This window comes from Vipera berus (assembly GCF_964194415.1).
Source record: "Vipera berus genome assembly, chromosome: 1".
In the NCBI taxonomy this organism is placed as follows: domain Eukaryota; kingdom Metazoa; phylum Chordata; class Lepidosauria; order Squamata; family Viperidae; genus Vipera; species Vipera berus.
This window is the reverse complement of record NC_138202.1, coordinates 363,922-388,111: the sequence shown is the minus strand read 5'-3', so window position 1 is coordinate 388,111 and position 24,190 is coordinate 363,922. Positions and strand designations below refer to the sequence as shown.

General features: G+C 61.4%; 1 protein-coding gene across 2 annotated transcripts; it reads right to left on the bottom strand.

Moving 5' to 3' along the window:
* Positions 1-113: 113 nt before the first annotated feature.
* Positions 114-23,722, bottom strand: MAP1S (microtubule associated protein 1S). 2 transcript variants are annotated; one of them, XM_081312735.1, is made up of 7 exons: positions 23,511-23,722; positions 11,391-11,492; positions 7,332-7,414; positions 6,699-6,839; positions 2,126-5,237; positions 1,411-1,625; positions 114-289 (listed from the first exon to the last, which is right to left on the bottom strand). In XM_081312735.1, the coding sequence occupies exons 1-7, from the start codon at positions 23,707-23,709 to the stop codon at positions 134-136; spliced, it is 4,008 nt and encodes a 1,335-aa protein (XP_081168861.1). In that variant the 5' UTR covers positions 23,710-23,722; the 3' UTR covers positions 114-133. The 2 variants fall into 2 exon arrangements, with proteins under 2 accessions (XP_081168861.1, XP_081168860.1); XM_081312734.1 differs by lacking the exon at positions 114-289 and having other exon boundaries at positions 366-1,625.
* Positions 23,723-24,190: the final 468 nt, after the last annotated feature.

Below are 24,190 nucleotides of genomic sequence, written 5' to 3'. Positions count from 1 at the left end.
CGGAAGGCGGAGGGCTCTTTTGGCATAAGCACAGCCTTGGGAGGAGGAGGAGGAGGAGGCGCCCCCACTTCCCGGGCCGGCTGGCCCATGGGGCGGGGAGGGGGGGAGCGGGACCCCCCCCTTCGGCCTGAGTTCAGAACTCCACTTTGCAGGCGGGGAAGGTCTCCTCCTGCATGGCCACCGTGCTGTTGCTGCCCAGGACGGTCACGCCCAGCTCCTGCTGCCGCTCCAGCGTCTCCGCATACCACTCGTGCATGGCCAGCGAGTCGAAGGTCGGGATGAGGGTCACCTGGGCAGGGCAGAGACGGGAGGAGGGAAGGAGGGCCTTGCCGGTCGCCCTCCACCACCCCGCCCACCCTGGCCCGCCGGGAGCCCCCCCCTCCACGGAGGTTCCCTTTAACAACGCAGAGCTTGGTCAGAAATGGAGGAGCGCAGCTCAGCGGTCGGCATCCTTGGACTCCAGGTGGCTTGGAAGCCTCGGAATCGACCCCCTTCCGGGAGGGCAGGGACCAGAGGGCCGCTTCCCCCCACGCCCCCCGGCTGCCCTCCTCCCGCTGACCAAGCGTGCCAGGTTCTATGAGATCGGAGTCTTCTGGGGTTCTGGGGGGGGGTTTCTAAATCCCAATGATCAAACGTTGGAGAGTCCCCCCCCTCCCCAGGGCAGGAGTTGAACAGGGGAAGGAAGCCACTCCGCCTTCGGGTAGGGAGCCTGCGAGGCGTGGCCCTGGCCGATGGGCAAGCGGTGGCCTGGCTCTCTCGGGCGACCACCAGCTGGAGCCCAAGGGCACCTTAAGAGGAGGCCCCAGTCCGGCCTGCCTCTGCCAGGCCCCCCCTTGGCCTCCTCACCCCCTTCCCAGCGCTCAGCCCAGAGGGAAGCAGGGCGGGGGGGGGGAGCGAGTGCCAAGGACGACCGTCGAGGGGGTGGAGAGCCTCTTCCCCCCCCCCAGGGAGCCAGACTTGGGACCTTGCAGTCTGCAGGAGAGGGGAAAGGCCACAGCCTCTTCCGGCACCTGGGGGGCTGCCCCACAGAGAGAGAGAGAGCGGGCTCCTTCCGCTTGCCCCAGAGGCTGGACTAGGGCAAGGGGCTAAAGGTAGGAAGGAGGGAACGGTTCGGGCCTGACCTCAGAAGCCCCCTCCGGGCTGTGGGAACCAGGGAGCCCTCCTTCACGGGGCGGGGGGGGGCGAGCAGGCGGGTGTCTCCGACAGGCAGGATGGGAAACCTTCAGAGGTGACCTACTGGATCCCCTTCTCGGCAGGAATCCCTGAATAGCTTGCTTCAGCCGAGGCAGGGGGCCGGGAACGCCAGCGCCCTTCACCACCGCCTGGCAGCCCGAGGCCCCGTCCGGCCCGGCACCGGGAGGCCCACCTGCCCGCCCTGTGGGGCCTCCCCCGCCCTCCCCCAGGTCCTACCTGGGTGTCGTGGGCCCAGTGCTGCTTCCCCGAGAGCAGGGCGTCCAGGATGCCCCGCATGGCGCCCTCCTTCAGGTGGTCCTGCCCGCTGATGACGTAGCACTGGGAGCGGACGCAGCGGAAGAAGTCCTCGTCCACCTTCTGGGCGCTGGCCGAGCCCGGGATGTAGGCCAGCTCCAGGTAGACGGGGCAGCGGGCCAGGCCAGGCCGGGACCCTGCGGAGGAACACCAGCAGAGGGGCCACCATCAGCAGGGCAGCGGGGGGGGGGGGGAAAGACCCAGGGGCTGCCAGGAAACGGTCCTGGCTGAGCCCATCCCCCACCCCACTTAACACAGGGAGGCCCCCCCCGCCACCACTTTGAGCCGTTGCCTTCTTCAGCCCACCCTCCCCACTGGGCATCTGTCGGGATGAACTTGGGGGAGAACCCCCCAAGTGGCCTTCTCAGCGGGGACCCGTCACTCAGAAAAAAAGAAAGCACCACCTCTAGCAGATGACCAGGCCCCCCTCCAGAGAGACGAGGGGGAGGGGAGCCGGAGGCCAAAACCAGCGGGAGAAACGGGTCAGGCGCCTCCTCCTAATTCACCTGGCCCTAAGAAGGGGGGGGCCTGCCCGGCACAAGCCGGCTTGCCGAATTCGGCTCTCAGTGGGGTTCCCGGCCGATGCCTGGCATTGGGCACCTCCTCCGAATGGGGGAGGGCACCGCTGCCCCCTTACCTGCCGGGGTGGCTCTTCCTCCCACCGAGAGAGGCCGGGCATTTGCGTTCCGCTGGGCAAAGGCCAGCCGGTTGTCTCCGCTGGCGCGAGAGGTCGGGGGGTCGCCTCTGCCGGGGGCCGACAGCCGGGCTCTCTCGCCCACGCTGGCCGAGGAAGGCTTCGCCCGTGCGCCGGGACCCGCGGCCTTGGAGGTGTCTGCTTTGGGAGGGGCAGAGGCCCCCCGCAGTGGGGCTCGCTTGGCTTTGGCGGCCCCTTCTCGCTCGGGGTCCACCATGCAGATGCCCGGCTGGGCAGGGAGCGGGCAGGGGTCCTTCAGGACGGCCGGGAGCGGGTCGCGGGCCTGGGCTAGGCTCTCCGGGTCGTCCTCATCTTCCGAGTCCAGCCCTCCGTCGGCCGTGAAAGAAGGGCACTCTTCCATGGCGGGCGGGGGGTCCGAGTCGGAGAGGGTGGGCAGCGATTCGCTGAAGGACGTCGGCGGGGTCTCGTCCAGGAGAGGATGGGAGCGGCGGCCGCGGGGGCCCTTCCGGTGCGACGGGGCCTTGGCCAGCTCCTGGGAGAAGTCGCTGCTGTTGGACACGTCCCGGGGGCTGAAGTTGGCCGACTTGGGGTGCTCAAACTCGCAAGGGGACACCAGGCAGAGGTCCACGTCGTGGGGGGAGTCCGACCGCCGGCCAGACCTGGGCAGGACCCGGCCCTCCAGGCGCTGGGGGTGGCAGGAGAGGATGGGCAGGGACATCCCGCTCTTCCCCAGCGCGGGCTCGGGGTCTGGGCTGAGTCCCCCGGCCTGCATGCCCTCCCCTTCCTCCTGGGGGAACTCGCTCACGGGGGGCAGGAGCTGCTCAAAGGAGATGGACAGCGACTCGTCCACCTCGGTGGAGTGGGGGGAGCCCACTTCGGCCGGCAGCGAGGGGGTGGTGAGCGTGGGGGAGACGTCGTGGGGGTCGTCCCGGAAGAGGCTCGGGGAGAGGCAGCCAGGGGGCTTCTCCTGGGAAGAGCTAGAGTTGTCGTGCGAGGCCCGGGGGCCGGAGCCATCGAGCCTCCAGGGATTGGCGAGGGCCAGGGGCTCCTCCGCCATGACCACGTCCTCCATGGGGGACTGGTGGGAGGGGGTGCACCCCGCACTGGCCGGGGACATCATCTCCAGGGTCTTCTCTTCGGAGCTGCCCCCGGCGTCCTCGGCATCCGGGCAGTGGTTGAGCCGGGCCTGCAGGTCAGTCGGGGAGAGTTCCAGGTTGATGCTCTGGTCACTCTTGGGAGTCTTGACCAGCGGGGAGGGGGGCCCGATCCACTTCAAAGGCGAGCCGGCTTCCAGATACCGGAAAGGCTGAGGGCTCTCTGGGGCCCTCACCTCTGGGCCCAGGCCGTTCTGGGGGGGCTCCAGGCCACTCCCTGGGCAGTCCACACTGCCCAACGGGGACGGCCTCCGTTGGCTCTCGGCCAGGGCAATGGCCTCCCCCGGCCCCTGCCCTGCCCTCCCTGCCTGGCGTGGGGCCCCGCGCAGCTTCTCCTGCACGTCGTTCTCTGAGGATGAGGAGGGCGGCTTGGATCCCTCGGACGGGCCGCCTTTGGCACCGCTGGGGGCCTCCTTCAGCAGCCTGCTCTTCGGCCTCTCCCCCTCCTTCTTCAGAGGAGCAGGGGCCACCTTCTTGAAGCCGCCCGCTTTGGCGGGAGGCCTTTTGGCCTCGGCGCTCGGCATTCTCCGCAGCTCTCTCGTGAGCGGCTTGGCCGCCCTGTCCTCCAGCTTCGCCTCCTCTCTCTTTGCCAACTCCCTTCTGGGCAGCTTCCCCTCCTTCTTGGCCACCGGCTTCTCCTTCGGCTGCTTCGGCCTGGCGTCCAGCTTGGTCTTCTCCGCCGAGGTCTCCACCTTAGGCTGGGCCACCCTGGCCCGCTCCTCCTCCTCCTCCACGCTGCCCTTGGAGGCCTCGCTGGGCGCCTTGGGCCGGTTCCTGGCACTGGCTGGCTTCAGCTCCTTCTTCTCCCTGGAGACGGGCAGGCCGGATTCCACCAGGCTGTGCCTGGAGCCGGACTTGAGGCTCTCCTGGCTCTCAGCCCTCTTGTGCTTGGCTTGGGGGACGGAGACAGAGTCCACGTCCTTCCGAGTGACGACAGGGTACTTGAGGAACTCCAGATGCTTAACCTTCTCCAGCCCTTCCAAGATCCTGGCCTGGGGAGTGCAGCCGGGGAACAAGACCCGGACAATCTTTTCAGTGGGGCTCACCGGATGCCAGATGAGCAGGGCGCAGATGGAGGTCGCACACTGCAAGGGAAGCTCCAGCCCTTTGGGGTGGCCGTTCCCACACCACTGCTGCATCAGGAACTCCAGCTCCCGGCTGCCCTTCGCCGGGTGGAGCACGTACATCTCCAGACGCCCGACGCCCATTTTCTGAAAGAGGATGGTGGGCTCCGCCCTGGGACCGGCCTCCCTGGAAAGCGGGCTGGGCTTAATGCCCAGTTTGCGTAGGTACCGCAGAGTCAGGCTGGCCTCGTCGCAGCTCTTTAAGACGCCCGAGTCCCCTTCTATGTCCTTCAGCTTCTCCGAGGCGTTGAGGAAGACCACCCCCAGTTCTGGCGAGATGAGGTTCTTCACCCAGTCGTCCAGCTGGGGGCCCTGGCAGGAAGGGTCCTCCTCCATTTCGGCCAGCTTCCGCTGCAGCAGGCTGTTCACGCCGGGCAGGCTGTCGGTCCCCACGTGGGTCACCAGGATGGAGTCGATGCGGTCCAGGTGGCGCACCAGTTTCCAGAAGGAGGAGCGAGGGTTGGACCCCCCGTTCACCAGGATGTTGAAGCCGTTGACGGCAAAGAAGGCCGAGTCGCCCCGCCCCCCAGGGAAGACGTAGCAGCAGGGCTTGGAAAGCTTCAGGAAGCCAACCGTGCTGGGGGGCTCCAGGAGGTCAAAGGGGGACGGGGGCTCCAGGGACTCCGAAAGGTACTCCATGAACTCCTGCAAGCCCTCCATGGGTGGCAGCACGCAGCCGGGGTTGAAGTGCAGATCTATGAAATCCAACAGGTTGTGCTGGCTCAGCCTGGAGTCCTTCCATTCCCCGAAGTCTGGGCAAATCACAGTCAAGCTGGCTTTGGCCGAGGGGTCGGCCGAGCTGAGCAGCTCCCCAACCTAGGAGGAGGAGGAGGAGGAAGCGTCAGGAGAGAAGGGAGCCGGAAGGCCCAAGCAGCACCTCGTTTGTGGGGTGCACGAAGGAAGGGAAACCAGAGGTCTCATTTACAGCTCAGAGGCCAATGGAGCCTGGTTCTCCTTCCCCCCCCCCGCCCCACTTTGGGGTGCTCTGTTCTGTTTTGGGACCGCAAGGCAATCGCCTGGGGCAGGCACGGAAAGCCCTCGTGGCACCAGAAGGGACAGGCAGCTCGGGGGGGGGGGGCAGGGGGAGTTAAGGAAAGAGTTCGGGAGCAGCTGGGCAGGGGCCCTGGGACCACCGTGTCTGGCTGCTGGCCAATGGCGGGGATCCACCTGCAAGCCTCCCGCAGAAAGGGTGAAAGGGAGCCACAGAGCGCTCTCTCTCAGGAAGCCCCTTCTGACATTCAGCCCAAACCCTCCTGCAACCAGGGCCCTTTATTCCAGGCGCTACAGCCAGGAGCCCCAGTGTCTACCCTTCCCCCCACCCCCATTTTCTCCCCTCAAGGCTAAACAGCCCATCGGTCTTCAGGGGGCCTCACCACCACCACCCCGTTATTCAGAAGCTGTATTTTTGCTGCCAGTCAAACGTTGTGTGTGTCAACTCTGCAATGGGCCTGGCTGCAGCCATTTTCTCTTCTCATTCTAGGTTGCCACATAGAACGGAGGGAGGGGGGTTGCCCACATGCTGTGTTAGTTAAAATAATCTTCTGTCCCCTGGGAACCAAGGTCATCTGCTGCTCCCAACTAGGGAGTGGGCGTTGCATAAAAAGCCCGCCAAATGAGCATATTGGGGAACGTGGTTGCTTGCCTAGTTTTGTGGGTGGGACATCTAACTTTGTAATTGGGCAATTGTTACTTGTGTATTCAGACTTGGTTCACTTTTGACCGTGCTGATACTCTCTAACTAAGAAACGTGTTCTTTGAGGGATTTTCAAGCCTGGGAGTTCTGCTTTATCCATCTCTGTCTGTCGGAACCGTGACGCCGCGTGCGTCTTTGCCACCAAAACGGAGAGAGAGAGCGCGAGCCTGCAATCAACTGGCATCCCTCAGCCTTTCCACAAGTCCTGTGACCAGGCCAGGCACCGAGGCCCCACCCTGCACTTCTGAATCGGATTTCTGTTTGCTTTTGCTAGCATTTATCATCTCTGTCTTGGCCCAGTCACTGAGCACCAGCCTCCTTTTCGTCTCTCCTTTTTGTCTCCTGGGGGGCCCCAGGCCCTCGCAGCCGTTCTGCAGACGTGCCTGGCCTTCTCATCCAAGAGGTAAATGGGGAGGTGCAGAGGGGCCCGTCTCCCGCTGGCTTCCCTGGCCTAGCAGGCCTTCCCCGCCCGTCCCACGTCCTGGCCTCCTGCTCGGGAACCAGCCAGCCCCACTCCCGGGTCCCCTGGCTCCCTCCCCCCAGGGCCCCCCACGCCCAGCGCCCGGGAGAGGCGGCAGCCGCACCTCTTTGTCCGCAAAGACCTGGATGAAATCCTGCAAGGAGAAGGTGCCCGTCTGCAGCACCAGCTCCCCCGTCTCCTCAATGCAGGGCCCGGCGAAGACCAGCAGCTTGTGGCGCGAAGGGTCGGTGATCAGGTTACGCAGCTGCAGAGGGAGAGAAAGGAAGGGGAAATGGGGCAGGCGGAGAAACACACGCACACACACACCCCACACGAACCATGGCAGCCCGGCTCTTCTTGGGAGCCCCAGAGGAACCTGGGCAGAGTTCGGTTTTGGCCACTTAATTAACCAGCCCAGTTGCGTGGTCTGGGCTGGTCAATGACTCCAGGACATCTGCACAGAGGTGGGTGGGTGTGCGTGTGGGTGCGCGTGCCTTGAGTAAGCGCTCGGCCCACAGTGGTGGGGGATACCAGCCATGTGGCGAGGGGAGTTGCCAGGCAGTGCCTGGGCGGAGAAAGGGAAATGGCGCCCGGGAGGCCGTGCCGGTGGTCCTCCCAGCCTTGGGCAGCCACAGAGCCCCCCCTGAATTGCACAGGCCTCCTTCCACGCCCCACCCTGACGGACTCTGCCGAGGCGGGGGCTCTGGGTCTGGAGACTCTGCGCTCTGCCCCAGGAGAACTTCGGCCTGCTGCTCACCTCGTCGCAGATGGATTTGTCTGAAGGGTTCAGCAGAACTAAGGCTTCCAGCACATTGCCACGATGGTGGAGGGCACGCTGACCTGTGGAAGGCAGAAGGCGGGGGTGGTGGTGTGGGGAGGAGGTGAGGCCAGACCAGCCTTCCCCAGGCCCAGGAGAGCCGCCCCACGGCACAAAGCCCCCCACCCCCACCCACTTCTGAAAGCCAGGAGGGTGGCAGCCTTTCCCGGGCATCCGCCAGACGGGCTTATTCTTGGCCAGAGGAGCCGTCCTAAGAGGGACAGCCCCCCCCCCCGCTGGGGTCAGGAGGAGCCCCAGGAAGGCCGAGAAAAGCTCAGGGCACGGAGCCCCCGCCCAGCTCCAAGGTGGCTGGGCCTTTCGCGAGTCTGCCAGAAGACGGAAAAGGGGAGGCCGGCGAACAGCAAAGTAGCTTGGAGGGGGAGGGATTCTCTTTTGCTCTCTCGTTCCGCTCAAAGAGCCCCCCCCCAGCAGCAGCCACTAAGCAAGGACTATTTGTACTCAACAGCCTGGGGGGGGGTGAGAGACCGATTCCAGCCCCCCCGACCGGCACTTCCCTTCCTGGAGGCTGAAACGAAGGGCAGAGGCCCCGGAGATCCAGGGGCTTCTCCACACGAGGCCCCTCCTGGCTCCAGGGTCACCCCACAGAGCGCTGAGCCCCGACGGCCGAGAGCCTCGCTCCTCGCGGGGGGGGGACGGGACGGATGCCCTGCTGAGAGGACCCCGTGACCCAGAGGAGCGGATGAGGCTGTCTCCGCTAGGGAGGCTGGCCCCACAGCCGGCACTTCCTTTCCCCCGAGAGCCCCAGGACCGGCCGAGGCCCACGGCTGCCAGAGACACAGCCGCCCCTCCCATCCCAGGCCCGGTTTCTCCCAGTCCCAGTTTTGGCCCAATGGCCCCGAGCTGCAGCTGCCCCGTCTCGGCACTTCAGCCCAGAGAGGACGGGAACGCTGCCCCCCCCCCCGAGGAAGAACCTAGTGGGAGGGAGGGAGGGAGGGGGGGCAAAGCGTTGCACACTTGTCTCTGGTGCAAATGCTGAGTGGGGGTCCCACCGTCTCGGTCACCGCTCGGCCTGTTGGGCTCAAAGCAGCCCTTCCGGAAGGGCCCAGCTCGGCTGCTTCAGACCCAGGCCGGAAGTTCAACTCTGGCCGCTTGGCTCACCAGACACGACGCTCCGTCCCTGGCTGGTATCTGAGAGCGCCTGACTGGGACAGGAAGCTGGGGAAGACTAGAAGAAGATGCTAAAAAATTATGAAAGGAAAAAATAAGCCTTATTCCATTTCTCGAACTCAAGCTTATCCAGTGAAACTGATCAGCAAGAGACTCAGAACAGACTATCATAAAAGGGAGGGAGGGAGGAGCTGGCTGGTGTCAATGAAAGCAGCAGACCGAGGAGTGGCCGAAAGCTCTCAAAGAGCAGTTCTCTTTTTCCATCAAAGAAAACTTTGCTTTCTGGGGCAAGACACAGACGTGCCCTGGGGACGGGCGGCTGTGGGTGAGGGAAGCCATTGTTCAGTTGCTCTTTTGGGCACATGGCCACTGCCAGGCCAGGGCCCGATTTCAAGGCCGTGGACGAAAAGGCGGCCATCCACAGAGCGTCCGGCAGAGTCGGTCTGGACCGGAGCCAAGGGCTCCTCTGGAAGCTGCGGTCCCTTCTCTGCCTGCTCCGCCCAGCCTAGTTTGGGCCACATGGGCCGCGTAGTCCGGCAGAGAAGGGCGGTGGCTGCTGCTGCTGCTGCTGGCACCGAACGAGGGGAAGGGGCTCTCGCCCTGGGGGACCAGCCAGCCAGAGCGGAAGCTGCAAGCCCACCCTCTTCACACGGAGGCTGCCAGGGTGTGGGGGGGGGACGCCTCGGCCTCCTGCCGGTGCCCATCGCTGGAGGCGATGCCAGGAGTTTCTCCCTGCCAGACGGGCAGCTGCTCTGAGGCCAGGGGAGGGGGCACCATCTCAAGGGAGACCTTCCGGACGCCCGCCCCGGCTGGGGCCAAACGTGACCTGACCCGCAAACGTGACAAAGGGCAGCCACCTTACTCGCCCACGTGCCAGGGAGAGGGACAAAAAGCCAGGGAGACAAGAGCGCCAATGCACCGGACGGCCGACGACGCCACACACCGCCCGACCCGTCTCTGGGAACCGTGCCCTGCCTCCAGGTGCCCGGGGGGGAAGTGACCCTGCCCTGGCCAACCTCCACCCCGCCCTGACCGCTGGGCGAGGCAGAGGCCAAGGTCAGACAGGGGAGAAGAGTCGACGGGCGCTTCCACCGGCCTCGCGGCCTGTCTAGAGAAAAAACGGGACCCACTCCTGGGCCTTTTCTGCTGACCAGCTCCCCCCCCCCGAGGAACGAGCCCCTCCTGGGGAGAAAGCGCACCCCCCTCCACTCCCCGCAGACAGCTGCAACCTCAGAGAAGGGCGAAACAAAAGGAAGGCAGATCGAGACAGCAGCTGACCGGGTCAGAGGGTCAGACTGACAGAGGCAAAAGCTAGGAAGTTCAAGCCGATTGGCTGAGCCGGGGTTGAAACAAGGCTCAACGTGACCGTTCTGGCCTTTCCAGGATTTTTGCTGGACTGAAATATTATTTGATGTGTAGCTTTGCAAATGGATCAGGGGTGGGCTATCAGGAACAGAAATATATTGCAAGCAACCTCATAAGGGGGGGAAGAAATATTAAGTTTGCCTGTGATAAACAGAATAGGAATAGGAATAGGAATAGGAATAGGAATTAGGAATAGGAATAGGAACAGAACAGAACCTTGGAGGTCTTCTAGTCCAACCCCCTGCTCAGGCACGAGAACCTAAACCATCTCAGACAAATGACCGTCTGGCCTCTTCTTAAAAACCTCCACTGATGGAGCGCCCACAATTTCTGGTGGCAACTTCTGTTCCACCGGTTAATTGTCCTCACTGTCAGGAAGTTTCTCCTTAATTCTCTCCTTGATGAGTTTCCAACCGTTGTTTCTCCTTCTTCCCTCTGGTCCTTTGGAGACCAATTTGACCCCCCCCTCTTCTTTGGGGCAGCCCCTCAGATACCGGAAGGCTGCTATCCTGTCTCCCCTAATTCTTCTTTTCTCTAGACTGGCCAAACCCAAGTCCTGCAGCCGTCCTTCCTATGTTTTAGTCTCCAGTCTCCTTGGATCGTCTCAGTTGCTCTTCCTCTCTGAGTTTCTTCCAAACTCTCAACATCTGTTTTGGGATACGGTGACCAAAACTGGCTGCAGTGTTCCAGGTGTGGCCCTCACTAGGGTTTCTACTAAAGCGGGACTAATAACCTCGCGTGATCTTGATTCTAGGCCTCTGCTTGTACAGCCTTTTTTTGCTGTGATGAAAACAGGAAGTCACCTCTTTAACTATTATTTCTTTCCTTTAATCTTTCTTCTCTTGCCCTTTGTATCCCTTTTCCAGTTTTTTCTCTCCCTTCCGAATTTCAAGCTTATTATCTTTTAGTATTTTTTAATTTTCAAATTTTTTTTTTAAAAGAGAGATGAAAACATAGGCAGTGCAGAGAAAGAGCGACAGCCAATCACCTTCTACTTCTGCCTGGCCCAGACCGACACCCTGTGGGGCAGCTGGCTTGGACACCCCCGTTTTCTCAGCCTAGGACGGAGCGGGCCCCGGGGGCAACGCCAGGGCGGAAAGGCCCAGGCCCCGGGCACGGTCCAAAGGAAGGTTTGCAAGCCCTGCCCCATAAGCGGCTTGCACCGCTTCCATCCCCCCCCTCCTGCCCGCGCCAGTGTCAGGGCGGAAGAGCGCAGGGCAAGGAGCGACCGGTGGGAACTAACCAAGGAGGGGAGGAGGAATTTCCTGAGGGGGGAGGGCAATCAACCAGCGGAAGGGCTTCCCTCCAGCACTGGAGGCTTTCAAGAAAAGACTGGTGGGCAGCCGTTTCTCTGGGATGGCAAAAGGTCTCCTGCCTTGAGCAGGGGGCTGGACTAGAAGACCTCCGAGGCCCCTTCCAGCTCTGCTACTCTGAATTCCCAGGTCAGGGTGAGCTCTGGCGGACCCCTGGAGGCCCCGAGGAGCATCTGCCCAGCCGCTTCCTTACCTTTTACTATGTCTGAAAAAGTCGCGGAGTGGCGGGAGACGAAGAGCTTGAGCTGCTGATTCAGGTTGCAGGCAGTGAGGTCGATATCCCACGAGCGGATCCCTGCCACAGAGAGAGAGAGAGAGAGAGAGAGAGAGAGAGAGAGAGAGAGAGAGAGAGAGAGAGAGAGATTGATTGCAGAGACGCCTCAGAACCGTTGTGCGGCAGCACACGCAGCGTTCCCCGCCGGAGGCTCCCACCTGGGCACAAAGGGGGCATCTGGGGAGGGGCAAGTGGGAGCCCCCCCCCGGCCCCACCGACTGGAGCTGCCTATCCTTCCCCACAAACTCACCCTGCAATGACAGAGGCGGCCTTTAGTGGGCCGGGGGGGGGTTGTGACCCTGCCTGGCAGATGGCTTTGCCCCCCCTCCCCAATTCCAGTGAAACCAGGTTAGCTGAGGAGATCAGAGGAACCCCCAATGACCGGCAGGATGCTGCCCACCCCCTCAGACCGAAGAGCAAGCCGTGTTCCCGGGCCCCTTCCCCCCAACAAGCTCTCCTGCCCTGCTCCCTGCCGGGCCGGCCTGCTGGACATCTGTCTCCCCCGGGGTCTGGGCACAAACATCCCGTCAGCTCAGGGAACCCCTGGCCACTGCGTGCCATGGAAGAACAAAGACAGGCCGGAGCCCAAGAACGCCAGGCCACCCGGAGGCATTCGCTCTGCCAGAGACGCCGGGGAGGAGCCGTCTGCCTTCATCCGGGCCCAGACCTCCGCCCCCTGCCCCACCCGGGCGTGGCCCAGGCCCACACACAGCATGGCAAACTCTCCGGCTCCCGTGCGCAGCTGCCCCTGGGTGTCTCAGAGGCCCCTGGGCTGCAGCCGAGCTCGGCTGCTCACGCATCCCCAACTGCACGGGCTGAGGGCGGCCAGCCTTCCAGGGCCAGCAGAGCCACCTCGGAAAGGAGGCAGCCTATCCAGCCCCCCGCGGCCCCCTTCATCTCCACCCCGGCAGATCAGTTCCACCCCAAAATAGGCCCACAGAGTGACAAGACACGCCAGCCTCACAGATCTGGGAGAGGGAGAGCCGAGACCTGGCGTTCACAGCATGCTTAAGCTTTGACAAAAGGATCCCGCGGGAAAGTGATCCCGAGCCACATCTGGCAGGAAAGCGGAAAAGATTTTGCGGCGCTGGGAAGCCTGAGCCAAACCAGGGACAAACTCCTCGCAGCGGTGCAGGATGTACAAGGATCGCTGTAAGGATTGGGAGATGACGCTCCGACCACATTTACCGAAAGCTCCCGCTTGGCCGTGGGCACAACTGCACTCACAACACAACACACTCCAGGCGCAAAGGCAGCTTCGGAGGCGCCTGGAACTCCGGGACCCGGAGAGACGTCACGTGGGAACAGATGCCGAGGGTTCAATTTCCTACGGGACGAAGAGCTAAGATGCAGGCGGTCCACGACTTTCAGAAACAGGACGCTGCATCCGTCACGAACACACAGAGGCCGGTTGCCAAGCCTCCAAATTTTGATCACACGACCGGGGGGAGGGGGGGCATAATGCTGCGGCGGTTGTGCAAAAAACAACCAGCAATAAGCCAATTTATGAGAATGGTCACTAAACGAACGGCTGTAAAGTCAAGATAAGATAACCTTTATTGTCATTTTTTTAATCACGAGCACGCTGGCCCACAATAAAAATGAAATTCCGCTGCCTGCTTTTTTATCGGATTTTTTTTCTCGTGCTGGCACTGCAACAAACCCGAAGGTGGTTTTAACCCCCACGACCTGGCCCGGTCTGGCCTGGGCTCCCCTTCGGTTTCGCACCGGAGCAGCTTCACACGGAAACAAAGGATGGAGCCGTTAAAGAGGCAGAAGGGGTCTGAAATGCTAGGAAGGGCTTTGGCTTCATTGAGGTAATTATTCCACAGACAAATGAAATAATAATAATAATAATAATAATAATAATAATTTAATTTTTATACCGCCCTTCTCCCGAAGGACTCAGGGTGGTGTACAGGGCAATACAATAAAATACAATATATAAAAATTAAAAGAAATATTAAATACAATAGCCCAATTCAATAGATTAATACAAAACATTAAAATACCCCTAAACCCATCAGACCAGGCCGGCTTGTTCAAATAAATACGTTTTTAGGTCACGTCGGAAGGAGCGAAGGTCGGGAGCCGTCCGGAGCTCCACCGGTAAACGGTTCCAAAGGTCTGGCGCGCCCACAGAGAACGCCCTCTCCCTGGGGGCCGCCAGGCGGCATTCTCTGACCGACGGCACCCTGAGGAGGCCCTCTCTGTGGGAGCGCACTGGGCAGAGGGAAGTTGACGCCGGCAGCAGGTGCTCCCGTAAGTAATCTGGACCCATGCCATTTAGGGCTTTATAGGTCGTAACCAGCACCTTGAATCTCACCCGGAGGGCAACCGGAAGCCAATGCAGCTCACGGAGTAGAGGTGTTACATGGGAGTATCGGGAGACCCCCATCACAACTCGCGTGGCTGCATTCTGCACCAGCTGGAGCCTCCGAGTAGTCCTCAAGGGCAGCCCCATGTAGAGAGCATTGCAGTAGTCCAAACGGGAGGTCACGAGTGCATGAGTGACTGTGCGCAAGGCATCCCGATCTAGATAGTTTATTCTTTTGGAGTTAAGCAAAGGACGCTAGATGTGTTTGTTATCAACGTTGCTTTAGATTCTAAAATAAATGAAGCAACGGGGTTGATTCAGGCCAGATATAATGGGTCAGGTTTAAGGACTGGAATAATCTTATGATACTAGATAGCTGTATTTTTCCCCCATTTATTCTGCTTAACCACTGTAACGTACGTAGGGTTTTTGCTGCCTGGTCACTGGTATGTATTTTTGGTGTTTCACAAATAAAAAAAAACAGAACTAGAAAGTAGGACATTTGCAACTCTTTTAAACAAAGACAACGGCTACGATGACTTCAGCGCTAGTGCTCCTCGGAAGACCAAAGTCAGCCCAATAAATAAATTCTGATCTCCAGAATTAACAGCCTCTGCAACTCCAGCTAAGGGGGCCCCTTGGGGCTTCTCCTCCACCCGACAGCCTTCACTAGAGCCACACCTGGGGGCAAATTCGGACGTCTGCTCTGGAACGAAGCCCCCCAAAATCACGGGCGGAGCTGAGCTCACGGGAGGTTCTCAGAAACAGACCAGAGGACGAGGTTGTTACCTGGTTTGGGCAACGGAACATCTTCAAGAAAACAAGCAAGCTCGGAGAGCGCCAAGGACCCCTCGGACCGGGATGGCATAAGGCTCCTGCCTGGAGCAGGGGGCTGGACTAGAAGACCTCTGAGGTTCCTTCCAGCCCCAGGAGTCCACGTTCTACCAGCCTGCAGAGAACAGTGCCCATTCCCCTGGGAAGCTAGGAAACCTGTAGGACAGATATGTCAAACACTGCTAAGCTTGTAAGCCGCCCCGAGTCTTCGGAGAAGGGCGGGATATAAATGGAATTAAAATAAATAAAAAATAAAAAACACAAGGCCCGGGGGGGGCCAGATCCGGCCCGTGAAGTGGTTTCATGTGGCCCGCGAAGCCATCCTGGAAAGAGTGAGGGAACGGCCCCCACTGCCTTGGCCCTGGCCCAGAGACCCTCCTTCTGCCAGAGACCCCCAGATCTGTCCCGCTCCTGCCCAGGCCTCCATAGGCACCCTTGATGTGAACGATGTAGAGCTGGCCACGCCCACCCAGTAGGCCACGCCCACCCGGCCCCCTGAGGGCAACCGCCATGCTGATGCGGCCATTCAATGAAATTGAGTTTGACACCCCTGGACTGGGAAAACGACGGAACCGTCTGGATTTTGTCCCGTCCTGCTTGCCGTGAAGAGCAAAGTGTTTCTCAGAGGAGCAGCGGAGAGGCGTCCCGCGGGATGGGGCATCTTCCCGGGGCATTTCCCTCGTGGCACCCGGGAATGAGGCTCGGGAGGAGGGCGGGGGGGATGCCCCCCCTGCGACCTTCCGACTGCACTGGGGCTGCCACTCTAGCCAGGCAGACAGGGGCTCCGGAGGCCTCTTTGGCCCCTCCGGACAGTCCAGATGGCTCTCAACTCTTCCTTCCTTCCCAGGCCGGCACGAAATGCCCGTGGACGGGAAAGGCCGACGAGGGGGGAGGGGGGGGCGCCTCTATGAAGAAAAGGAACTGGAGTCAGGACGGAGGAGGAGGAGGAAGCGGAGCAGAAAAAGGGGAACTCTCCAGGAAGGAAGCCGAGGCGCAACCGCCGGGCTGCCCCTCTTCCTTTTGTATCCGCCTCTGCTGCCTCCGTGGGACCCTCCCTCTGGGGGTCATAAGGAAAACCAGATTTATTTATTTTTCTCCGATTCCAACGGGGGAATCCCCAGACTCAAAATGAGCTGCTCAACCCCATGTCGGGTTCTGAACCTTTCTGGCAAGGTCAGGCAGAGGCAGGTGGACTTCAGGGCCTTTTGCCTGCCGCAGAGACACCCCCCCCCCCGTGCCCAGGGACAGGACCAGCCTCCCCGCTCTGCCCCATCTCCTTCAGGCGGCTGAAGCCGGGCAGGGCAGGCTCCAGTCCTCTCCAAGCAGCTGCCACAGGCCCTGGGAACACCCCCCCCCCCGGCCGATTCCAGAGCCAGCGCAGAGCCAACACTCCATCAAGGTCTTCCCGCCCTTTCCAGAGGCCTTTGCCATCTGACACAACACAGACAGGCAATGCCTGAAGGCAAAGCCCTACGAGCTAAAAGCAGGCAGGCAGATGCCCGTCCAGAGTCTCCCGCCTTCTGCCCGCTCGAGAAGGCCTGGAAGGAGAGCGCGAAGGGGGCACGTGGCCTGATCCAGCAGGGGGGGGGGGAAGAGACTAATAGCAGCGCTGCAGAACACACGATCCCCTTCTGCACTGCAGTCCTGCGGGCGGGTGGAAACCCTGACAGGGCTGCCTGAAGTGTCCACTGGAGCCCCCCAGTTCAGTCCCGTCATTCCAGCCGGACAGGACGAAGGGGTGACTCCTGTCTCAGAGGTGAACCAAGCCTGGGGTGCGTGTGTGTGTGTGTGTGTGTGTGTGTGTGTGTGTGTGTGTGTGAGATGCTGGACGCTGCCAGGATGACCACTGGCTGCCCCCTCCCTGCACCTTCAGCCCTGCCTCAGAGTGAACAAAGACTTGCAATGAAAGTCAAAAATAATTCAAAAAGTTTCTTTCAACATATAAATAACAAGCAAAAAGTCAAGGAAAGAGTCAGCCTACGAAAGAGAGAAGATGGGAAGGAATTAACAGGCAGCGGAGGGAAAGCAGAGCTGCTTCACTCAATTCTTTGCATCGGTCTTCACGCAAAAAGAAACCAGAGCCCAACCCATCAAACGCACAGCTGTAAAACTAGAAATAAAAACTGGAATAAGCAAGAAAGTATCCGACCTTGACGGATATAAATCACCGGGACCTGATGGATTACTTCCCAGGCTTCTGAAGGAGCTGGCAGACGATATCTCACAACCACCAACACCCTGTCTTTCAAAAACTCCTGGAGCAAGGGGGGAATGACCAGAGGGCTGATAAGGAGCCTCCTTCCATCTTCAGAAAAGGAAAAAAAACCCAGACCCACAAAACTACAGACCAATCAGCCTAAAATCAATACCTGGAAACGTACTGGAAAAGATCATCAAAAAACAGATCTGTGGACATCTAGAAACAAATAAAAGTTACAATTAGCAGCCAGCACGGATCTGTTAAAAACCAAATTGTGCCAAACCCCGTGAGCCGCAGCCGAGGCACCGGCGGTAACTGTGGGAAGGGGCTCCTGAGCCGGCCCTGTCCCGGCCTCCTCCGACGGGAAGCCCCTCGTCGGTCGCTGACCAAGAGCTCCTCCGCTTGCTCGGGGTTAATTCCAGGGGTTCCCTTTATTGAATTTAAAAGCCACGCTCAGGCTCCCAGGGCTCCTCCTAGAAAAACAGCCTGGCGGCTCCTGGCATTGACCGACAGGCCCCCAAGCCCCAGAGCCTTTCCGGACCTCCCCGTGTGGCCTCGGGTAGAAGCTGCAAGTCCGGGGGTGGGGGGAAAGCAGTTTTAGCCAGGTCAGGCATGAGCCTCTGGACAGGACGGGCCCCCCCCAAGCACGACCTCCTGGACGTGGGAAGGGAGCCCTGTAACGTGGTACCGTCGGGGCCAAACCTGGGCAAGGGTACCGGCCGAGGCCAGCGAGACGCAGCCAAGCCGGACAGAGGAAGAGCCACCTTGATTTAGAGAGGGGCGGCCACGATCCCAAAGCCCAACCGGAAGCCCGAACGAATGGAGCCCAGGAAAACCCCTCCTCCAGGATCGCTCAGCTGAGTCTGGAGGCAGCACTTTCTGGGTCCTCCTTCCCCGAAATGGGACGCTTGAGGAGGGCCCGTAATTGTGCTAATCTCCGCCAGGCCGCAGCCTAGCCAGAAAGCAGGGCCTACAAAGGACCTGGGACCTGCCCACGCAGCAAACGAAACGAAACAAAAAAAGAATCCGAAGGAAACTTGGCTTAAGCTCAGTTTATGGCATTATTGGCAACTAGGCCTGTGGGAGGCTAAAAAGACCCCTGCCCCTTTCAGTGCTAACGTAAACCTCTTTAAACCCAGCTAAACTCCTAATCCACAAAGCGTTTGCGTAGAGGCCATAGAATTTTTAAAAAGCTGGAGGCTGACAACACAACAGGAAGATGTTGCTGCAACACCACACGGCCTCTTGCCTCTCAACAAGGACGTCAGATCAGAATACGTTGTAGAAAACAAGGCAATTTATCGCCTAGCTTTTCCGGTACTTTGCACGTAACCCGAGGTAAATCCTACCCGGAAGAGTGGCGGTGTGTGAAACAGCTCCGCTGCTGCTAAAAGCCATCGTCGTCCCTGCCTGCTGCCTCTTAAGCCAAGCCTGATGTGCGACCGCCGGGCGTTCTGAAAGCTGGGATGTTTCAGGATTTTTGCACCTTGAAGAAACTATTCTGGCTGTGGCACTGCCTCCCGCTTGGCAATCCCTGCTGCTCTGGGCGCTGGGAGAGGGCTGGGGTTCCGGCCTTGTCTCTTGCCTTCTTAGCTCTTTTCAATGGCCTGAACATACGATTCGTCTCTGTGTCTCCGTGGATGGCTAATCTCTCTGAACGCCAAGCTTCCAGGAATTCCCCGGCGTTTCTTGACTTAGCCGGTCGAGGATGCTCACTGTTTCCCAGTTAAAACTGTGGTTGAGTCGGTCCACTTGCGCGTTTGAGCAGTTTTGATCGGGCCTCCCCACTGCCAGCTGGTGTTCACGGACAGGTTCGGCCAGCCTTCTGCCCGTTTGTCCCACATAGTGACTGGTACAGTCCTCACACTGTACGTCGTAGATGACTCCCGTTTTTCCTTCTGCGGCTGCCGGGTCTTTTGCTTTGCTTAGGATTTTTTTTGGGGGGGGGGGGGCTTTAGTTGGTTTGCGTGCTGTGCTGATGCCATGTGGTTGCCATAGCCTCTTGGGGGTTTCTGAGATGTTTTTGATGTACAGCGGTGTGATCACTCTCACCACTTGTTATCCTGAGGCAAGACGGGCTGCCTATAAATATTATAAATGAGTAAATAACTTGTGTTTGTTGCACTGTAATGAGTTGAGCGGCCTGGCGCTTTTGGATAAAGTTGCCCAGGCACCCGTCTTGTTGAAGGCTGCCGCATGGGCGGCCCGCTTCCTCTCTCTGGTGTTCTGGGTGTTTGAGCTCCACTTGTGCTCTTGGAGGCCCGGCTGCTACTCTGATAATGGAGCCCTGGGTCCGTGTGGGCCGCTCTTCAATTTACCACGTGCTTCTACTTTGCCATTACTCCCTCTGCTGATGAGGATCTCTCTTCCCTTATGAATTTTATCCCTCTGAAGACGTTGTTGGCCGTCTCGTGGGTCTCCCCTCGTTGCCCTTCTTGCTATGACAAAAGGTGTGGTCTACACACCAGACCCACGCTTTTGGGGGTGTGCCAGGGAGTGCTCTAGCGATCCCAGGGGCCTCCCTCCGATCCGTGGGCAGGTTTGCCCATGAGACGCAAAGGAGGCAGCGAGGCTGACGAGGCCCACGATTCCAGTCTTGCCACGCTCGCTTTCGTCGGGGTTGCGGTGTGGTGCTTGCTGCTGCTGCCGCCGCCACGGACTCTTTCGCTACTTCTGGGTTTACAGATGTCGAGAGCGCCATGACGGTGAACGAAGCCACAATTTCACCTTCTTCTACTTACAGGTCTTTGATTTTCTGGAGGGATTTCTGGCGGGGAGTTGAGAGAATATTTGCCCCCCACCCCACCCGGTGAGACGCCCAACCTTTTCCTGCCACTTCTTTTTCTGTGTTGTATGCTGGGTGGGGTCCCTGCCAACCTGTCAGCTTCACGGAAGAGGCAGGCTGGAGCTCGTGCATTTGGGGGCACCCCCAGGAGCAGGGGAGGATGGGCCCACGGCTCTCCCTTCGTCTGTGTCCTGACCTTCCCTTCCCCTTCATCAGGTTATGCCCTGTGCCTTAATGAAGAGGAACAAGTGGAAGGAAGGCTGGTAAAGAGCAGTCACCAGAGGCCACGGGTGCCCCGGGACAGAGAGGGTCGGTGGCTGTTCTGCTCGCTGAAGGAAACGGAGAGAGCATTTCAGCAATAAGCTCAAATCAGCAGCCGTAAAAAAAGCTTGAGGAGGAGGAGGATCGAGAGAGCAGCTTAGCTCCGTACCTCCAAATTGTACAGTGGCCCTTCAAGGCCGCCTTGCTGACCAGCCATTGCTGCGCCTCAGTGACCGTGCCTGGCGGGGGTCTGCGGCTTGCAAGACTCCTCTCTCCAGCGGAAAACGCCCGCCGAGAACTCCAGGAACCGGAAGAGGGGAGCACTCGTGGACCCGAGGAAGGCGTCCCTGCTGCCCTGGGAGACGCCGGCCTTCACCTGGCCAGGGACTCGGTCCTGTCCTTCACGGGGACTGTCGCAGTGGGCTGTGTGCTTTCGAGTCAGCACTGGCTCCTGGCAACTGCCCGGATCAGTCCCTCGGTAAGGTTTTGGCTTTGCCACTGCCTCCTTCCTGGGGCTGAGCGCGCGTGTCTGGCCCAAGGTCACCCAGCTACCTTTGTGCCTCAGGCGGGACTGGAACTCCCAGTTCCTAGCCTGAGTTTCAAGGCGGACTCCACCTTCCCCTTTTCCTTCGACAAGAACTGAATATAATCGCTCCCCTGCGGCACCCAGGCAGAAGCTCCTGTGAACCACCGGGGCCTTTCTCGAGCGCATCCCTCCTCTTCCGCTCGGCCTGCGTGGGGTGCAGCCGCGTCGTGGGCGATCAGGTACGGGACAGGCCACGGCAGAGCCAATGCCGCTCGCTCCTTCTGCGAGTCTGTTGTTTTTCCCGCTTTCTTCAGAGTGCGGAATCCTCCAGCCGTTCGTCTCTGGAAGGCGGATCGACGTTTCCTCCCTGAGGACTTTCCACACAACGGGAGCTCGGCCTGCTTATCCTGGTCCAAAGAGGGCTTCCTCCCTAGAGGCCTTATTCCTGCCCCCCTCTTGGCAGAATGCATCCCACCACCTGTGAAGAGGCTTCGGGCCTTCTCCTCCACTACGGGGCTGGCTCAGCAGGGGGGCGGGACAAGGGCAGGCCCAAAGGCCGCCCACCCAAGGCCGGTCTCCAAGTACTGACCGAGGCCATCCACTCTGGCTGGAAGCAAGGCTGCCCCTTCCACAAAGGCCCGTCTCAGCTGCTTTCGTGAAGGGAACGCAGCCCCGGATGCTACAGCGGAGCCCTTCAAGGGGGCCTCCCTGCCCGATCCGCCCCACTGCAAGAGATCCCACCAGCTCTGGGACCCTCCCTTCCCTTTGGGAAGCTGACCTGGCTCCGCTAGAGGAAGGACCGGGGCAGGAAGGGCTCCCCGTGGCCCACCCACCCAGCCCTGAATGAAAACAGAGGAGGCTCCCTCCAAGCACCCACCAGGCCTCGGAGTCAGGCCGTTTATCCGCTTCTCATTCCGCAGAGGCTGCTGCTAGCCAAAACCGACCAGAGTGCGGCCGGCCGAACAGAGAAGCTTTGGGATTCGGAGCAGGGCCAGAGGAACAGGCAGCCCTGCGGCAGCTGCCCAGCACGGAGATCAAAGAGCAGCTGCTGTCCTGCAGGAGGGACACACACACCCCGCCCGCCCAGCCACCGGGGCTCCAGGCGCCTTGGGAGGGGGAGGAATGCCAGCCTCCTCCTCAGTTCTTCCCTTTCTCAGGGAGCTTCCACTAGCTCCCCCCACCCCCCCAGTTCACTCCCCCCCCCTTCACCCTCACTGCCCGTCCCGGGGAGCTCTTTCTCTCAGAAGATGCTCAAGGAATCGGTGGTTCCAACAGAACAGTCGGGACTTTCACAAAGCCTTCCCTGCCAAGCAAAGGGGCCGCAGGTCTTCCTCCCTCCCACCGCTGTGAGGAATTCTCCTGCCTCTTGGGCAAATGAAAAGCAGGGCCCTGCCAAATCCAAAGGAGAACCGGCGTCTCCCTGGCAAGGGGCGAGAGAGCAGGGCTCAGACGCACCCCAACAGGTGCGCACCCGGCCTTGGCTCCCGGCCGACTCGCACCTTGCCAAGGCGACTCAGGTGCACAGGAAAACAGAAGCCGCCTTCCAGCCCGGGGAAACCACCTTCTCCTGGGGCGGAAGAGCAGCAATTGGGAGCAATTTGCGGTCTGAAAACAGCCCCAGAGGGAAAGGAGTTGCCAGGCTCTCCTCCAGGAACCGCCCTGCCGCTTATTTTGGTTTTCCTTAGCTGGGATCGTCCCCCTCTTTCTGCTGCTGGGCTGCTTTTGTGCCGAGGCTGAGAAGAAGCTTCGAGCAGACCCCTGCTCCGAGGCCAACCCGCCATCCCAACAAGCACCGGGGCCTCAGTGCTCCCCTCTTCCCCATCTGGCCTCCCCAAACGCCACAGCAGCGGAGCAGCCTGTCGGGGCAAGGAGCTGCCACCAACGGGGGAAGTCGAGAAACGGCGAGGGCAGCCCCAAGGGCAGAAGCAGCCCCCTCAACATGCCGAGGAGGCCCCTATCCCCAGAAGGCCTCCCCTTGGAGAAGTCCCGCGCGAGCACCGCCTCTCCTTTCCCCACCCAAACGCTGCAAAATCAAGCGGCTCTTCTTTTAAAAAAATAGAGAAAGCAACTGCTTCTCCAGCACATACACCCCCCACAGCCAAGAAAAGCCACCCCGGCAGCCTCCACTCCCGAGGAAACAGGGATGCTGGGACGAGCGAGGCCCCGAAGGCAGCCGAAGGCCAGGGCTGGGCTTTCCATTCTCCCTCCCCCCCCCTTCCCAGCTCAGTCCCCCCCCCCACTGGGACATCCACAGATCAGGCAGGGGTGAGATCAGGCAGGCGGCCAGGAATGGCCAGGGCAGTGCTGACCTCAACTTCCTCCGGCATCAGCTGCCCTTTCTGCTCCGCGTCCAGCTTGCTTCCCTTGCAGGAAACCCAGCGGGCCTCCTCCATCTCCCAGCCCCCCCCCGACCCCCTGCCCCTTCTAAGGCGCCTCTGCTCTTCTCCCCAGAGATGCTGGCGGGCCTCTGGCCAAGGGGGGGGGGAGGGAACCGGGCAGAGCCCAAACCCCCGCAGCAGCCGTCCTGAGGCGCTGGGCAGCGGGCTCTGCCTTCAGGAGACCCTTTAGATGGGCCACAGCCCACAGACACCCCAAGGGCCGCGAAAGCAGCGACCCCAGAGACCCCCCCCCGCGAGGCCCAGGCCGCCCGGGCAAAAGCACCAGCAGAGCCACAGGAATCGCGCCGCCTTCGGGGTGGCCCGGCCTGGCAGCTCCGCCGGAGGGGAAGCCCCCGCAGCCCGGTTCCCCTCCGGAGACCCCCCCGGCGCCCCCCCTCTTCTCCGGGGGGCTCACCCTCTCCCCAGCCGCTGCAAAGCCCCCCCCGGGGACCGAGGCCGGGGGGGGCTTCTCTGGCCCTGCCCCCTCCCCAGCGCTGACCTGGCGGCCCCCCCCGCGCTCCGCCCCTCGCCCGCCAGGCCGACCCCCCCCGGAAGCCCCCCCTCCTCCTCCTGGACCCCCCCCAGGCCCCCCCCGGGCAGCCCCGCCCCTGCCCCCCCCTCCCCTCCGGCGCCGCTTCTCCTCCGGCCTCCCTGGCGGGGTGTGTGGCGGGGGGGGGAAGGGCGCCCCGGTTCCGAAGCCCCCCCGCGCCCCTCCCCCCACTTCCGGCGCCCCCTCACCGGCTCTGACGGCCGCCAGCACCGCCCTGCGCAGCCCCGGCCTGCAGCCGACGCCGGCGCCGAAGACCACCACCAGCGAGAAGCGCTCCGAGGGCGGCGCCGGCGGGACGGGGGCAGCAGCAGCCGCGGCGGAGGCCACGGAGAGGCCGCCCCGGACGCCGCCGCCTCCTCCTCCTCCGGCCGCCGCCGCCGCCGCCATCTTGGTTGGCGCCTCCGAGGCGTCCGTTGGCCACGCCCACCCGCCGGGCCCCGCCCCTGCTTGCCGCCTGCCAATCAGCGAGCGGGAGGGGCGAGTGGGCGGGGCCGCCAGCGGCAGGGCGGCGTGCGGTCGCGGGGGGGGGGGAAGCGCGCCTCTGAGCGCGGGCAGAGCGCCGTGCTGATGTCGGCGAGTCCCGGGGGAACGCGAGCTGCTGGCGTCGCCGTCGAGGGCTCTCTGCGGAGTCTGGAAGGAGGAGCGCGCCTGCGGTGCTTCCTTCCAGTCTGGCGGAGGGATCTAGGTCGGAGGGCTCCCTCTGTGCGTGTGCAGAGTTTCCCCCTGGGGCCTGCCCCGACTTGGCTCCCCTCGGCGATTGTAACCTCAGGGAGAGACGTCTCCGCCCGGGGTGGGGAGACCCTGTGCAAAGCCTCTTCCCTCTGAGCACGCGCAGAGTGTTTCCCCCGAGCACAACTGAGGAATTTTT